A 16,925-nucleotide genomic window follows, 5' to 3' on the forward strand; every position below is an offset into this window, starting at 1 on the left:
CCTATTGTCTGTCTCTCTCTCCCTGTGTGTGTGTGTGTGTGTGTGTGTGTGTGTTTAGTTTAGAGATACAGTGCAGAAACCGGCCATTCACTGGCACTAACATGCACACACAGGGGACAATTTACATTTTTGTACCATACAGTGATACAGCTAGTGACAATTTACCATAGAGAGCTCTCGCTCTCTGTTTAGCCGGAGCTACAGCGGGGACACTGAGAATCCCAGAGGGGGCAGAGAAACTAGAGGTATGACGAGGTTCGGAACGATGAACTACAAACACTTTAATGTTTAACAAGGAACTGCAGATGCTGGAAAAATCGAAGGTAGACAAAAATGCTGGAGAAACTCAGCGGGTGAGGCAGCATCTATGGAGCGAAGGAATGGGCGACGTTTCGGGTTGAGACCCTTGTTCAGACTGATGTGGGGGTGAGAAGAAAGGAAGAGGCGGAGACAGTGGGCTGTGGGAGAGCTGGGGAGATGATGGGAAGGAGGGAGAAAGCAGGGACTACCTGAAATTGGAGTATTGATTGAAATTGAATGCTTAATTGCCAGGTGAAATGTCGCGGTGGAGGTTCTTTGTTCTGCGTACACAAGGTATACAAACAGTGGCCACCTAAAGGGCACCGAGAAAAATAACCTGTGCCAGGTGCTCCTTTGCCACCGTCCCACCCCACCCACCCCCCCCCCCCCCACGCTGGGTACCCCTCTGTTCCCGGTGACCCAGGAAAAGGGGCGCATCAGTCTGGAGGAGGGTCTCGACCCGAAACGTCACCCCATCCCTCCTTCTCTCCAGAGATGCTGCCCGCCCCGCTGAGTTACTCCAGCACTTTGTGTGTTGTCCACCTGGGTGTCCTTGTACACCGGTCACTGAAAGTTGGCGTGCAGGTACAGCAGGCAGTGAAGAAAGCTAATGGAATGGTGGCCTTCATAACAAGACTATTTCAGTATAGGAGTAAAGAGGTTATTCTACAGTTGTATAGGGCTCTGGTGAGACCACATCTGGAGTATTGTGTACAGTTTTGGTTTCCTAATTTGAGGAAGGACATCCTTGTGATCGAGGCAGTGCAGCGTAGGTTCACCAGATTGATCCCTGGGATGGGGGGACTGTCATATGAGGCAAGATTGAAAAGACTAGGCTTGTATTCACTGGAGTTTAGAAGGTTGAGGGGGGTCTTACAGAAACATATAAAATTATAAAAGGACTGGACAAGCTAGATGCAGGAAAAATGTTCCCAATGTTGGGCGAGTCCAGAACCTGGGGCCACACACAGTCTTAGAATAAAGGATTGAGGTGAGACTGAGGTGAGCCTCATTTAAGACTGAGGTGAGAAAAAACTTTTCCACCCAGAGAGTTGTGAATTTGTGGAATTCCCTGCCACAGAGGGCAGTGGAGGCCAAGTCACTGGATGGATTTAAGAGAGAGTTAGATAGAGCTCTAGGGGCTAGTGGAGTCAAGGGATATGGGGAGAAGGCAGGCACGGGTTATTGATTGGGGACGATCAGCCATGATCACAATGAATGGCGGCCTGGCTCGAAGGGCCGAATGGCCTCCTCCTGTACCTATTTTCTATGTTTCTCAGGGTGCGGAGGGGAGGGGAGGGGGCGGGGTGGGAAATGGTGGGAGCGTTGCACAACCGGAGGCGAGGGAGGGAGGGGGAGGTGAATGAGGAAGAAAGAAAGCAGAAGAGGTGACTCAGTGGTCTGGCAAGGCACAACGTCCAGTGCGGTCGGCAGCTGCGGTGGTCAGAGACACAGAGGAGTCGCCATGACCATCACCCTCCACCTTCTACTGCTCCACCTTGCTGTGGGTGAGTCGATCTCAGCGTTACTCTCCCACTCAACTCCCCCCCCCCCCCCTTAACGACCCACTCCCTCAATAACCAGCCTCCCCCCCAACTACCCACTCCCCCCCTACCCCTTCCCTCCCCCCTCCCCCCACACCCTCAACCACCTCTCCTGCCCCCTCTCCCCCCCACACCCTCAACCAACTCTCCTGCCCCCTCTCCCCCCTCTTCAATAATCTCTGAAAAAGTGGCAGGAAACATGTTCCCGATGTTGGGGGAGTCCAGAACCAGGGGCCACACACACACACAGTTTAAGAATAAGGGGTTGGCCATTTAGAACGGAGATGAGGAAACACATTTTCACACAGAGAGTGGTGAGTCTGTGGAATTCTCTGCCTCAGAGGGCGGTGGAGGCAGGTTCTCTGGATGCTTTCAAGAGAGAGCTAGATAGGGCTCTTAAAGATAGCGGATTCAGGGGAGAAGGCAGGAACGGGGTACTGATTGGGGATGATCAGCCATGACCACATTGAATGGCGGTGCTGGCTCGAAGGGCCTATTGTCTATTAAATATAGAATATAGCTCCACTCCCTTTCCTGTTTGAGATCTATCAGAAGCGCAGCATCCACAGAGCCATCTCCATTATTAAGGACCCCCTATCACCCATCACACCACAGCTTCTCCATTCTGCCATCTGGGAAGAGGTACAGGGGCATCAGCTGTAGAACCAGAAGGATGCTACACAGCTTCTTCCCACAGGCAATAAGACTGGTTAACGGACTGTGTCCCCTCCCCATACATCATACACAAACACACCTAACCTCGCTCACACTTTGACAGCTAGATACCTGTCAAAGCAAAGCCACTGAATGTCTGTTTTTAGTTCAATTTTAAAGTCTATTTTAGATAAGTTAATTTTAAAGTTGTATGTATTTATTCTGTTTATATTAACTGCACTGACAGGAACTGATGGAGAAACATTTTTTCGTTTCTTCTGTGTATGTAAGTACTCAGTGAAAATGACATTATAGTAAATACTGAATACTAAATAACATCTCTGGAAAAGAGTTACAGACTGGGATAGAATATAATCCAGGATTTTTGGGAGGTTTATATGGGGAATAACATCCATGGGTATTTGGAAGGAACTGCAGACAGATGCTGGTTTAAACCGAAGATAGACACAAAATGCTGGAGTAACTCAGCGGGACAGGCAGCGTCTCTGGAGAGAAGGAATGGGCGACGTTTCGGGTGGAGACCCTTCTTCAGACTGGTTATAGATATGGGAAACGAGAGATATAGACGGTGATGTGGAGAGATAAAGAACAATGAATGAAAGATAAGCAACAAAAGTAATGATGATGTAGGAAACAAGCCGTTGTTGGCTGTTTGCTGGGTGAGAACGAGAAGCTGGTGCGACTTGGGTGGGGGAGACTGATGGCAGTCTTAACCCGAAACGTCACCCACTCCTTCTCTCCAGAGATGCTGCCTGTCCCGCTGAGTTACTCCAGCATTTTGTGTCTACGGTTTAAACCAGCATCTGCAGTTCCTTCCTACATGTGGTCACGGTGGCGCAGCGGTAGAGTTGCTGCCTTGCAGCGAATGCAGCGCCGGAGACCCGTGTTCGATCCCGACTACGGGCGCTGTCTGTACGGAGTTTGCACGTTCTCCCCGTGACCTGCGTGGGTTTTCTCCGAGATCTTCGGTCTCCTCCCACACTCCAAAGATGTGCAGGTTTGTAGGTTAATTGGCTTGGTATAAAGTGTAAAAATTGTCCCTAGTGTGTAGGATAGTGTTAGTGTGCGGGGATCGCTGGTCGGCACGGACACGGAGGGCCGAAGGGCCTGTTTCTGCGCTGTATCTCTAAACTGGACTAAACTGAACTGCAGATGCTGGTTTAAACAGAAGAAAGGCACAAAATGCTGGAGTAACTTAGATTCCCGTGTGACCTTTGCCCTTTACACCTTGCCCCCATCCCACAGCGTTGACCGACGGCGGCAATGGCTTCTGGGTGGATCAGCCGCGACAGGTGAACGGAGTGGAAGGGGGGTCCGTCACCCTGCCCTGCAACCTCTCGTACCCGGACAACCGCAGGCCCCGAGGCTTTGACGTCTTTTGGAGGTTCGGGGAGTTTCACGGGCAGTTTATCTTCAACCGTTTGCGAGCCTTCACTTACAGCCACTACAAGGGCCGGATCACATTCGTGGGCTTCCCCATCCGAGACCACACCGCCTCCATCCGCTTGGACAACCTGAGAAGAAACGACTCGGGCAGGTACTTCTGCCGGCTCATGATCCTCGGAGATGTTAACGATGTTTGGCAGAGCTTTAAGGGAACTCTTCTGTCAGTTGGAGGTGAGCAATTTAAATCTTTAGCCCTGAACTTGGCCTTGCACATAGAACAGGACAGCACGAGAACAGGCCCTTCGGCCCACGGTGAGTCTAGGACCAGAGGTCACAGCGGGACTGGGTCTGTATTCGCTAGAGTTTAGAAAGACGAGGGGTGAGGTTGCCAACTTCCTCACTCCCAAATTCCTTTGGGTGCTCCGGTTTCCTCCCACATCCAAAAGACCATTGGCCTGAGTGTGTGGGGAGGAACTGCAGATGCTGGTTTACATCGAAGATAGACACAAAATGATGGAGTAATTCAGCGGGACAGGCAGCATCTCCGGAGAGAAGGAATGGGTGACAAAGAATAGGCTCGCCCACTTTCCCCACTCCCAAATAAGGGACAAAAGGTCAAAATACGGGACAAATTCCCCCAGGGCAATTCGTTGACTGACTCGGCCGTGGCTGGGTGAATGATGAGTTGGCCCGGGTGTTGGCTCGCGCACATAGCCCAGCCTGCGGGCCAGCTGAGGAGTTTTGGCCCGGGGGGCCGCGCGCACAGTCCGGCGCTCCGTCCAACTCACGAACTGACGATCGGCCGTGAGAAGGAGGGTGGTGGTGGTGTAGGCGGTCAGCGAAGGTCGGACAGCCGACACCACCACCACTGGCCGACGGGCGAGGCGCTGCTGCTGCTGCACTCCACGGGCTGCACTACATCGGGGACGGGTGAGGCGGGGTCCGACCCGACAGTCCCCTCGACCCGAGTAGTAGCGGTCAAATACGGGACAAGGGCAGTCCCGTACGGGACAAACCAATTTAACCCAAAGTTGGTAAGAAAGTGGGATAACATAGAATAGAGGGAACGGGCGATGAATGGTCAGCGTGGACAAGTGAAAGGCCTGGATAGAGTGGATGTGGAGAGGATGTTTCCACTAGTGGGAGAGTCTAGGACTAGAGGGCACAGCCTCAGAATAAAAGGACGTTCCTGTAGGAATAAGATGAGGAGGAATTTCTTTAGTCTGAGGGTGGTGATTCTTTGCCACAGACGGCTGTGGAGGCCACAAGTCAGTGGATATATTTAAGGCGGAGATAGATAGATTCTTGATTAGTGCGGGTGTCAGGGGTTATGGGGAGAAGGCAGGAGAATGGGGTTAGGAGGGAGAGATAGATCAGCCGTGATTGGATGGCGGAGTAGACTCGATGGGCTGAATGGCCGAATTCTGCTTCTATTACTAATGACTTTATGGGCAGTGGGCTTCAAACTATCGGGTGTTGGGTCAAGGGGGGGGGGAGGAGATGTTTGCAAGAGAGGGGCTCATTATATCTCTGCTTCAAGCCCCCACAGAGAGGCCCAACGTCACGGTGACTGTTGAACATACCACCCCCACAGAGAGGCCCAACGTCACGGTGACTGTCGAAAGCACCACCCCCACAGAGAGGCCCAACGTCACGGTGACTGTTGAACATACCACCCCCGGGGGAACTCCACCCTGGCTACCCTTCGGTACAGGGGGCTGTGGCCTGGTGTTGCTGCTGCAGCTTATTTCTCGGACGGTGGTGTTGCTGCTGCTGCTTATCGCTGGGGTGGTCATCTGCATCCATCAGAGGGAGAGAAAGAGGAAAGGTGAGTGATGTTCTGGGAGGTCCATCACACTGGGAGGTCCACCACACTGGGAGGTCCACCACACTGGGAGGTCCATCACACTGGGAGGTACATCACTCTTGGAGGTCCATCACACTGGGAGGTCCGCCACACTGGGAGGTCCATCACACTGGGAGGTCCACCACACTGGGAGGTCCATCACACTGGGAGATCCATCACTCTGGGTGGACCATCACACTGGGAGGTCCATCACACTGGGAGGTCCATCACTCTGCGAGGTCCATCACTCTGGGAGGTCCATCACACTGGGAGGTCCCTCAGCTTGCAGCTCCAGGGACCCGGGTTCGATCCCGACTACGGGTGCTGTCTGTACGGAGTTTGCACGTTCTCCCCGTGACCTGCGTGGGTTTTCTCCGAGGTCTTCGGTTTCCTCCCACGCTCCAAAGTCGCACAGGTTTGTAGGCTAATTGGCTTTGGTATAAGTGTAAATTGTCCCTAGTGTGTGTGTGTGTGTGTAGGATAGTGTTAGTGTGCGGGTATCGCTGGTCGGCACGGACTCGTTGGGCCGAAGGGCCTGTTACCGCGCTGTATCTCTGAACTAAACTAAAGGCCTCACGCAAGAAGCGGCAGACACCATTGTGTGCAGACGCCAAGAAGTGTGTTCGGCTCCGGGTGGAACAACTTCTAATCTTGTGACGTTGACTGGATAAGAAGATCTCCGCAGATGGTGCAGTGGAGGTGGCATGCTATCCAGTCGGCAGAGAGACATCTCATCTTTCCAATCGAGCCGTTTACAGTGTACAGTTTAGAGAGACAGCATTGTTTACGAGAGAACTGCAGATGCTGGAAAAATCGAAGGTAGACAAAAAATGCTGGAGAAGCTCAGCGGGTGAGGCAGCATCTATGGAGCGAAGGAATAGGTGACGTTTCGGGTCGACACCCTTCTTCAACCTGACCACCCCCCCCACACATCAGTCTGAAGAAGGGTCTCGACCCGAAACATCACCAGAGGGCAGTTGGGCTTGTACACTCTGGGGTTTAGAAGGATGAGAGGATATCTTATTGAAACATATAAGATTGTTAAGGGTTTGTACACGCTAGAGGCGTGAAACATGTTCCCAATGTTGGGGGAGTCCAGAACCAGGGGCCACACAGTTTAAGAATAAGGGGTAAGCCATTAAAATGGAGACGAGGAAACAATTTTTCTCACAGAGTGGTGAGTCTGTGGAATTCTCTGCCTCAGAGGGCGGTGTGAGTCTGTATGAGTGTGTGTACGTGTTTGTGAGTGTGTGTCTTTGTTTGTGTGTATGAGTGTGTCTTTGTGTGAGTGTGTCTGTGTGAGTGTATGTGTGTGCACTCTGCTTGAAATGCTGTGAAATTGGATTTGCTGGCCTGCACTCTGCTTCACGTGCTGTGAGATTGGATTTGCAGGCCTGCACAATGATGACTTTTGAGGTAAATTCTCAGATTTTCTTTGTTAACATTTGACTGCTCAATCTCTCTACATTAAAATTGTCTTTTTTTAAAATATCAACAGCAAAGAATGTTCAAGAGGCAGTGAGCAGCGGAACACAACAAGAGAAACAAGAAAGAACTTAATAAATCTCATCTTTAACATTTAAATAGTTGTCATATTTTAAGTCATTCACATTTTAAACTTTAATAAATCCTTTTTCCACTTGCCATGCCTGCGTGTTCTTCATCACAATGGGAACCTAATAGGCAGGAATGGCTGCACCGTCGGAGAGCCACTAAGAGTGCATGGGGGGGAGGTTGAGGGGAGATGGACTGAATGTGTGGGGGGGAGGGGAATGGCAAGGAGCAGAGTGGGGGGAGTTGAAGGGTGGAGAGGTGACTGGCGAACTGCCACCACACCAGCTGTGAGTGACTGGACTGCCAGCCCACCAGCCATGAGTAAGGGAACTGCCATCCCATCAGCTGAAAGTGACTGAAGTGCCAGCCCGCCAGCCATGACTTAGTGAACTGCCAGCCCACCAGCCATGACTCACTGAACTGCAAGTCCAATAATCCATTCAGTCCACATTGTCCATACTGGCCCTCTGGAAACCAGTCCCTTCGACCCACAACACCCATACTAGTGCTCCAGAACCCCGCCCCCCTCCCCCCCCACTGGCCAGCAATATTTGAATTGGTGGAGAGGTGGAATATTGCGTTGGGGGACCAGCCCTCCCATGTGAAGTTGGGACCCAACGGGTCCCACTTAGTCTAGTATATATGGTAAACAACTGGGGTCCCAGCACCGAGCCTTGCGGCACTTCACTGGTCACTGCCTGCCAATCTGAAAAGGACCCGTTAATTCCTATTCGTTGCTTCAGTGGGCAGAAGGGCCTGTTTCAGTGCCATGTCTCAAGTCCAAAATAAAGGAGAAGAGACGGGCCCTTCAGCACCCGCAGTGCAGTGAGTGGACAGCAGAGGGCGGGCAGCGCCCGTAGTCGGGATTGAACCTGGGGTGGAGGAAGGAACTGCAGTCGCTGGTTTAAGTCGAAGATCGACGCAAAATGCTGGAGTAACTCAGCGGGTGAGGCATCGTCTATGGAGCGAAGGAATAGGTGACGTTTCGGGTCAAGACCCTTCTTCAGACTGATGTGGAGGGGGGGGGGGGGGGAAGAAGAAAGGAAGAGGCGGAGACAGTGGGCTGTGGGGGAGCTGGGAAAGGGAGGGGAAGGAGGGAGAAAGCAGGGACTACCTGAAATTGGAGGTCAATGTTCATACCGCTGGGGTGTAAACTGCCCAAGCGGAATATGAGGTGCTGCTCCTCCAATATGCGGTGGGACTCACTCTGGCCATGGAGGAGGCCCAGGACAGAAAGGTGGGATTGGGAATGGAAATGGGAGGGGGAGTTGAAGTGTTGAGCCACCGGGAGATCAGGTTGGTTATTGCGGACCGAGCGGAAGTGTTGGGCGAAACGATGCGCTTGGTCTCACCGATGTAGAGCAGCCGACACCTAGACCAGCGATGATGATGCAATAGATGAGGTTGGAGGAGATGCAGGTGAACCTCTGCCTCACCTGGAACGACTGCTTGGGTCCTTGGATGGAGTCGAGGGGGGGGGGGGGAGGTAAAGCGACAGGTGTGGCATTTCCTGCGGTTGCAAGGGGGAAAGTACCAGGGGAGGGGTTTGGGTGGGAAGGGACGAATTGGTGAGGTTTCGGGTAGAGACCCTTCTTCGGACTGAACGCGAGGGTCTCTGGCACTATGAGGTGGCGGCTCTGCTCGCCGATCGGCAGTGGTGGGCAAAGATCCTATAGCGAGCAAGATAGACCACTCGACCAACAAGACGTAGTGGGTCCATGGGCAGATTCACGGGGCAATCTTCAGCCCCATTTCCGTAACCGGCTTCCGTCTCCGCTACAAAGATCCCATGGCACGGGGAGAACGTGCAAACTCCGTGCAGACAGCGCCCGCAGTCGGGATCGAACCCGGGTCTCTGGCGCTGCGAGGCAGCAGCTCTACCCGCTGCGCCACCCTGACGTCGACCAACAAATCTGTCCAACTCCTGGTTTAATCCAGACAACTCCTCTGCCTGAAAACACTGCCAGAGGTTCATGCTGACAAGCTGCTCAATCAGTGACTGTGCTGAATAAAATGGTGTCTTCAGATCAACATGTCCTCTGTTACTCATCTCTCTCTACCCCCCCTCTCTCTCTCCCCCTCTTTTTTTCTCTTTCTCTCTTTCTCTCTTGCTCTCTTGCTCTCTCTCTTTCTCTTCTCTCCCTCCATCTCTCTCTCTGTGTCTGTTTCTCTTTTCAATTTCAATTCAATTTAAAACTTTATTGGCATGATAAAAATACATTGCTATATTGCCAAAGTATAAAACATGACATCCATATTTGAAATGCATCAGTATAAATACAAGTCTACAGTGCATGGATAGATATGTCCCTGTACATAAACTCACAATAGGCCTATAGCCCTTTATTGATGCTACACATTCTTGCAGCTGTAAGCAGTACAACACAATAGCAAGTTTAGCAATTCAATATTCATTTCTTAGTGTTAGTTAATGTCGATTAGTGTGTGCGTACATATGTGCATGTTGGTCATTCACCGTCTCTCAGGTTGGGGCATGCTGTTACGTATTGTGCACCAAGATGTGCTGTATTTCCTTCGCCAAGGATTATTCTTAGTTTTGATGTATCATCTAGTTCTTTAAAATCAGGGGTTGCCACACTGAGTTTGTCAAAGTATGCTTTCCTTGTTTTGTCAATTTTATTGCATTTTAGGAGGAAGTGCACCTCTGTTTCAACCTCATCTGTCAAACAGTGGCCGCATTTTCTGTTTTCTCTTGGTTGCCAGAATCTCTTCTGTCTTCCTTTTTCAACTGCCAAATAGTGGTCACTTAACCTGTATTTGGCGAGGGTCTGTCTCTGCTTTATGTCTCTAACAGTTGAGAGATAGTCGGCCAATTTATTGTCTCGTTTTAGGGCACGGTAACATTCTAATCTGCTTTGGCTTTTGGTTTCTTTATCCCAATGTTCCAAGTACGTTTCTTTACATTGATAATTTGGTTCACTCTAACTGGTGATTGGGGGTCAGTATTGATCTGGGGCCGGTCAGGGTTTAACTGGATAGGGTTTAACTGAATAGGGGTAGTTAGTCTCAGTACCAACTGACACAGGGAACTCTTTTCTGGGTTCCCCTCTTGTGTTTGAAGGGCTTTAAACTGGAGGGTATCTGGGGGGCTAGATTTAAGGTGATTCCAAAAATTTAGGGCTCTGGATATTTATTATCAGTGGGTATCTGCCTAGTTCCGCCCTACATGCGTTTGTTGGTGTTTTCCTTTGGATACGGAGGATGTTCCGACAAAATTCCGCATGCAGGGCCTCCGTTGTATGTTTTTCCCATTTACTATAACTATGGTGACTGAGTGGACCCCATACTTCACTACCATAAAGCCCAATAGGCTAGATTACACTGTCAAATATTTTAAACCAGATTTTAATTGGGATTTGGATGTTGTAGAATCTTCTCTCTCTTTCTCTTCTCTCTCTCTCTCTGTATATCTCTCTCTTTCTTTTGCTCTCTCTCTGTCTCTGTCTCTGTCTGAGAAAAAAACGGAGATGAGGAAACACTTTTTCTTAGTATTGAGACGAGGAAACACTGTTTCTTAGAACGGAGATGTGGAAACACTTTTTCTCACAGAGTGCTGTGAGTCTGTGGAATTCTCTGCCTCAGAGGGCGGTGGAGGCAGGTTCTCTGGATGCTTTCAAGAGAGAGCTAGATAGGGCTGTTAAAGATAGCGGAGCCAGGGGGATATGGGGAGAAGGCAGGAACGGGGTACTGATTGGGGATGATCAGCCATGATCACATTGAATGGTGGTGCTGGCTTGAAGGGCCGAATGGCCTCTACTCCTGCACCTATTGTCTGTCTCTCTCTCCCTGTGTGTGTGTGTGTGTGTGTGTGTGTGTGTGTGTTTAGTTTAGAGATACAGTGCAGAAACCGGCCATTCACTGGCACTAACATGCACACACAAGGGACAATTTACATTTTTGTACCATAGAGTGATACAGCTAGTGACAATTTACCATAGAGAGCTCTCGCTCTCTGTTTAGCCGGAGCTACAGCGCGGACACTGAGAATCCCAGAGGGGGCAGAGAAACTAGAGGTATGACGAGGTTCGGAACGATGAACGACAAACACTTTAATGTTTAACAAGGAACTGCAGATGCTGGAAAAATCGAAGTTAGACAAAAATGCTGGAGAAACTCAGCGGGTGAGGCAGCATCTATGGAGCAAAGGAATGGGTGACGTTTCGGGTTGAGACCCTTGTTGACTGATGTGGGGGTGAGAAGAAAGGAAGAGGCGGAGACAGTGGGCTGTGGGAGAGCTGGGGAGGTGATGGGAAGGAGGGAGAAAGCAGGGACTACCTGAAATTGGAGTATTGATTGAAATTGAATGCTTAATTGCCAGGTGAAATGTCGCGGTGGAGGTTCTTTGTTCTGCGTACACAAGGTATACAAACAGTGGCCACCTAAAGGGCACCGAGAAAAATAACCTGTGCCAGGTGATCCTTTGCCACCGTCCCCCCCCCCCCCCCCCCCCCCCCCCCCACGCTGGGTACCCCTCTGTTCCCGGTGACCCAGGAAAAGGGGCGCATCAGTCTGGAGGAGGGTCTCGACCCGAAACGTCACCCCATCCCTCCTTCTCTCCAGAGATGCTGCCCGCCCCGCTGCGTTACTCCAGCACTTTGTGTGTTGTCCACCTGGGTGTCCTTGTACACCGGTCACTGAAAGTTGGCGTGCAGGTACAGCAGGCAGTGAAGAAAGCTAATGGAATGGTGGCCTTCATAACAAGACTATTTCAGTATAGGAGTAAAGAGGTTATTCTACAGTTGTATAGGGCTCTGGTGAGACCACATCTGGAGTATTGTGTACAGTTTTGGTTTCCTAATTTGAGGAAGGACATCCTTGTGATCGAGGCAGTGCAGCGTAGGTTCACCAGATTGATCCCTGGGATGGCGGGACTGTCATATGAGGCAAGATTGAAAAGACTAGGCTTGTATTCACTGGAGTTTAGAAGGTTGAGGGGGGTCTTACAGAAACATATAAAATTATAAAAGGACTGGACAAGCTAGATGCAGGAAAAATGTTCCCAATGTTGGGCGAGTCCAGAACCTGGGGCCATACAGTCTTAGAATAAAGGGTTGAGGTGAGACTGAGGTGAGCCTCATTTAAGACTGAGGTGAGAAAAAACTTTTCCACCCAGAGTTGTGAATTTGTGGAATTCCCTGCCACAGAGGGCAGTGGAGGCCAAGTCACTGGATGGATTTAAGAGAGAGTTAGATAGAGCTCTAGGGGCTAGTGGAGTCAAGGGATATGGGGAGAAGGCAGGCATGGGTTATTGATTGTGGACGATCAGCCATGATCACAATGAATGGCGGTCTGGCTCGAAGGGCAGAATGGCCTCCTCCTGTACCTATTTTCTATGTTTCTCAGGGTACGGAGGGGAGGGGAGGGGGGCGGGAACTGGTGGGAGCGTTGCACAACCGGAGGCGAGGGAGGGAGGGGGAGGTGAATGAGCAAGAAAGAAAGCAGAAGAGGTGACTCAGTGGTCTGGCAAGGCACAACGTCCAGTGCAGTCGGCAGCTGCGGTGGTCAGAGACACAGAGGAGTCGCCATGACCATCACCCTCCACCTTCTACTGCTCCACCTTGCTGTGGGTGAGTCGATCTCAGCGTTACTCTCCCACTCAACTCCCCCCCCCTTTAACGACCCACTCCCTCAATAACCAGCCTCTCCCCCTCCCCAATCCCCCCCTACCCCTTCCCTCCCCCCCCCCCCACACCCTCAACCAGCTCTCCTGCCCCCTCTCCCCCCTCTTCAATAATCTCTGAAAAAGTGGCAGGAAACATGTTCCCGATGTTGGAGGAGTCCAGAACCAGGGGCCACACACACAGTTTAAGAATAAGGGGTCGACCATTTAGAACGGAGATGAGGAAACACATTTTCACACACAGAGTGGTGAGTCTGTCGAATTCTCTGCCTCAGAGGGCGGTGGAGGCAGGTTCTCTGAATGCTTTGAAGAGAGAGCTAGATAGGGCTCTTAAAGATAGCGGAGTCAGGGGATATGTGGAGAAGGCAGGAACGGGATACTGATTGGGGATGATCAGCCGTGATCACATTGAACTGGCAGGTGCTGGCTCGAAGGGCCTATTGTCTATTAAATATAGAATATAGCTCCACTCCCTTTCCTGTTTGAGGTCTATCAGAAGTGCAGCATCCACAGAGCCATCTCCATTATTAAGGACCCCCTATCACCCATCACACCACAGCTTCTCCATTCTGCCATCTGGGAAGAGGTACAGGAGCATCAGCTGTAGAACCAGCAGGATGCTACACAGCTTCTTCCCACAGGCAATAAGACTGGTTAACGGACTGTGTCCCCTCCCCATACATCATACACAAACACACCTAACCTCGCTCACACTTTGACAGCTAGATACCTGTCAAAGCAAAGCCACCGTCCGGTCTGAATGTCTGTTTTTAGTTCAATTTTAAAGTCTATTTTAGATAAGTTAATTTTAAAGTTGTATGTATTTATTCTGTTTATATTAACTGCACTGACAGGAACTGATGGAGAAACATTTTTTCGTTTCTTCTGTGTATGTAAGTACTCAGTGAAAATGACATTAGAGTAAATACTGAATACTAAATAACATCTCTGGAAAAGAGTTAGACTGGGATAGAATATAATCCAGGATTTTTGGGAGGTTTATATGGGGAATAACATCCATGGGTATTTGGAAGGAACTGCAGACAGATGCTGGTTTAAACCGAAGATAGACACAAAATGCTGGAGTAACTCAGCGGGACAGGCAGCGTCTCTGGAGAGAAGGAATGGGCGATGTTTCGGGTGGAGACCCTTCTTCAGACTGGTTATAGATATGGGAAACGAGAGATATAGACGGTGATGTGGAGAGATAAAGAACAATGAATGAAAGATAAGCAACAAAAGTAATGATGATGTAGGAAACAGGCCGTTGTTGGCTGTTTGCTGGGTGAGAACGAGAAGCTGGTGCGACTTGGGTGGGGGAGACTGATGGCAGTCTTAACCCGAAACGTCACCCACTCCTTCTCTCCAGAGATGCTGCCTGTCCCGCTGAGTTACTCCAGCATTTTGTGTCTACGGTTTAAACCAGCATCTGCAGTTCCTTCCTACATGTGGTCACGGTGGCGCAGCGGTAGAGTCGTTGCCTTGCAGCGAATGCAGCGCCGGAGACCCGTGTTCGATCCCGACTACGGGCGCTGTCTGTACGGAGTTTGCACGTTCTCCCCGTGACCTGCGTGGGTTTTCTCCGAGATCTTTGGTTTCCTCCCACACTCCAAAGATGTACAGGTTTGTAGGTTAATTGGCTTGGTATAAAGTGTAAAAATTGTCCCTAGTGTGTGTAGGATAGTGTTAATGTGCGGGGATCGTTGGTCGGCACGGACCCGGTCGGCCGAAGGGCCTGTTTCCGCGCTGTATCTCTAAACTGGACTAAACTGAACTGCAGATGCTGATTTAAACAGAAGGAAGGCACAAAATGCTGGAGTAACTTAGATTCCCGTGTGACCTTTGCCCTTTACACCTTGCCCCCATCCCACAGCGTTGAACGACGGCGACAATAAATACCTGGTGGATCAACCGGAACAGGTGAATGGAGTGGAAGGGGGGTCCGTCACCTTGCCCTGCAACTTCTCGTACCCGGCCAACCTCAGGCCCCGAGGCTTTGACGTCTTTTGGAGGTTCGGGAACTATCACGGGCCGATTATCTTCGACCGTACGCGAGCCTTCACTCACAGCCACTACAAGGGCCGGATCACATTGCTGGGCTTCCCCATCCTAGACCACACCGCCTCCATCCGCTTGGACAACCTGAGAAGAAACGACTCGGGCAGCTACTTCTGCCGGGTCAAGATCCTCGGAGATGGTAACGATGTTTGGCAGAGCATTATGGGAACTCTTCTGTCATTTGGAGGTGAGCAATTTAAATCTTTAGCCCTGAACTTGGCCTTGCACATAGAACAGGACAGCACGAGAACAGGCCCTTCGGCCCACGGTGAGTCTAGGACCAGAGGTCACAGCAGGACTGGGCCTGTACTCGCTAGAGTTTAGAAGGACGAGGGGTGAGGTTGCCAACTTTCTCACTCCCAAATTCCTTTGGGTGCTCCGGTTTCCTCCCACATCCAAAAGACCAGTGGGTTTGTAGGTTAATCGGCCCGAGTGTGTGGGGAGGAACTGCAGATGCTGGTTTACATCGAAGATAGACACAAAATGATGGAGTAATTCAGTGGGACAGGCAGCATCTCCGGAGAGAAGGAATGGGTGACAAAGAATAGGCTCACCCACTTTCCCCACTCCCTAATAAGGGACAAAAGGTCAAAATACGGGACAAATTCCCCCACGGCAATTCGTTGACTGACTGGGCCGTGGCTGGGTGAATGATGAGTTGGCCCCGGGTGTTGGCTCGCACACATAGCCCAGCCGGCGGGCCAGCTGAGGAGTTTTGGCCCGGGGGGCCGCGCGCACAGTCCGGCGCTCCGTCCAACTCATGAACTGACGATCGGCCGTGAGAAGGAGGGTGGTGGTGGTGTCGGCGGTCAGCGAAGGTTGGACAGCCGACACCACCACCACTGGCCGACGGGGCCACGGGCGAGGCGCTGCTGCTGCTGCACTCCACGGGCTGCACTACATCGGGGACGGGTGAGGCGGGGTCCGACCCGACAGTCCCCTCGACCCGAGTAGTAGCGGTCAAATACGGGACAAGGGCAGTCCCGTACGGGACAAACCAATTTAGCCCAAAGTTGGTAAGAAAGTGGGATAACATAGAAGGAATTTCTTTAGTCAGAGGGTGGTGAATCTGTGGGATTCTTTGCCACAGACGACTGTGGAGGCCACAAGTCAGTGGGTATATTTAAGATGGAAATAGAAAGATTCTTGATTAGTGCGGGTGCCAAGGGTAATGGGGAGAAGGCAGAATGGGGTTAGGAGGGAGAGATAGATCAGCCATGATTGAATGGCAGAGCAGACTCAATGGGCCGAATGGCCTAATTCTGACCCTATCCACTTACAACTTTATGGGCAGTGGGCTTTAAACTATCGGGTGTTGGGTCAAGGGGGGGCAGGAGATGTTTGCAAGAGAGGGGCTCATTATTTCTCTGCTTCAAGCCCCCACAGAGAGGCCCAGCGTCACGGTGACTGTCGAAAGCACCTCCTCCACAGAGAGGCCCAGCGTCACGGTGACTGTTGAACGTACCACCCCCACAGAGAGGCCCAACGTCACGGTGACTGTTGAACATACCACCCCCGGGGGAACTCCACCCTGGCTACCCTTCGGTGCAGGGGGCTGTGGCCTGGTGTTGCTGCTGCAGCTTATTTCTCGGACGGTGGTGTTGCTGCTGCTGCTTATCGCTGGGGTGCTCATCTGCATCCGTCAGAGGGAGTGAAAGAGGAAAGGTGAGTGATGTTCTGGGAGGTCCATCACACTGGGAGGTCCATCACTCTGGGAGGTCCACCACACTGGGAGGTCCATCACTCTGGGAGGTACATCACTCTTGGAGGTCCATCACTCTGGGAGGTCCATCACACTGGGAGGTCCATCACACTGGGAGGTCCATCACACTGGGAGGTCCACCACACTGGGAGGTCCATCACTCTGGGAGGTCCATCACACTGGGAGGTCCATCACACTGGGAGGTCCATCACACTGGGA

The 16,925-nt window shown here is 51.3% G+C and overlaps 1 protein-coding gene across 1 annotated transcript; it reads left to right on the plus strand.

Moving 5' to 3' along the window:
* Positions 1-1,698: 1,698 nt before the first annotated feature.
* On the plus strand, positions 1,699-16,659 carry LOC116970322 (paired immunoglobulin-like type 2 receptor beta). The gene is made up of 3 exons (XM_033016991.1): positions 1,699-1,808; positions 3,765-4,136; positions 16,391-16,659. The coding sequence occupies exons 1-3, from the start codon at positions 1,766-1,768 to the stop codon at positions 16,657-16,659; spliced, it is 684 nt and encodes a 227-aa protein (XP_032872882.1). The 5' UTR covers positions 1,699-1,765.
* The last annotated feature ends 266 nt before the right edge of the window (positions 16,660-16,925 follow it).

The sequence above is a fragment of the Amblyraja radiata genome, unplaced genomic scaffold (genome assembly GCF_010909765.2).
Source record: "Amblyraja radiata isolate CabotCenter1 unplaced genomic scaffold, sAmbRad1.1.pri scaffold_748_ctg1, whole genome shotgun sequence".
Classification (NCBI taxonomy): Eukaryota; Metazoa; Chordata; class Chondrichthyes; order Rajiformes; family Rajidae; genus Amblyraja; species Amblyraja radiata.

What these genes read in the sequence shown, in the direction of transcription:
- LOC116970322 (XM_033016991.1), top strand. Translation starts at nt 1,766, where the DNA reads ATGACCATCACCCTCCACCTTCTACTGCTCCACCTTGCTGTGG. An exon ending in ACTGCTCCACCTTGCTGTGG is followed by an intron (nt 1,809 to 3,764) that starts GTGAGTCGATCT and finishes CCCATCCCACAG; the next exon opens with CGTTGACCGACGGCGGCAAT. An exon ending in AACTCTTCTGTCAGTTGGAG is followed by an intron (nt 4,137 to 16,390) that starts GTGAGCAATTTA and finishes AAGCCCCCACAG; the next exon opens with AGAGGCCCAGCGTCACGGTG.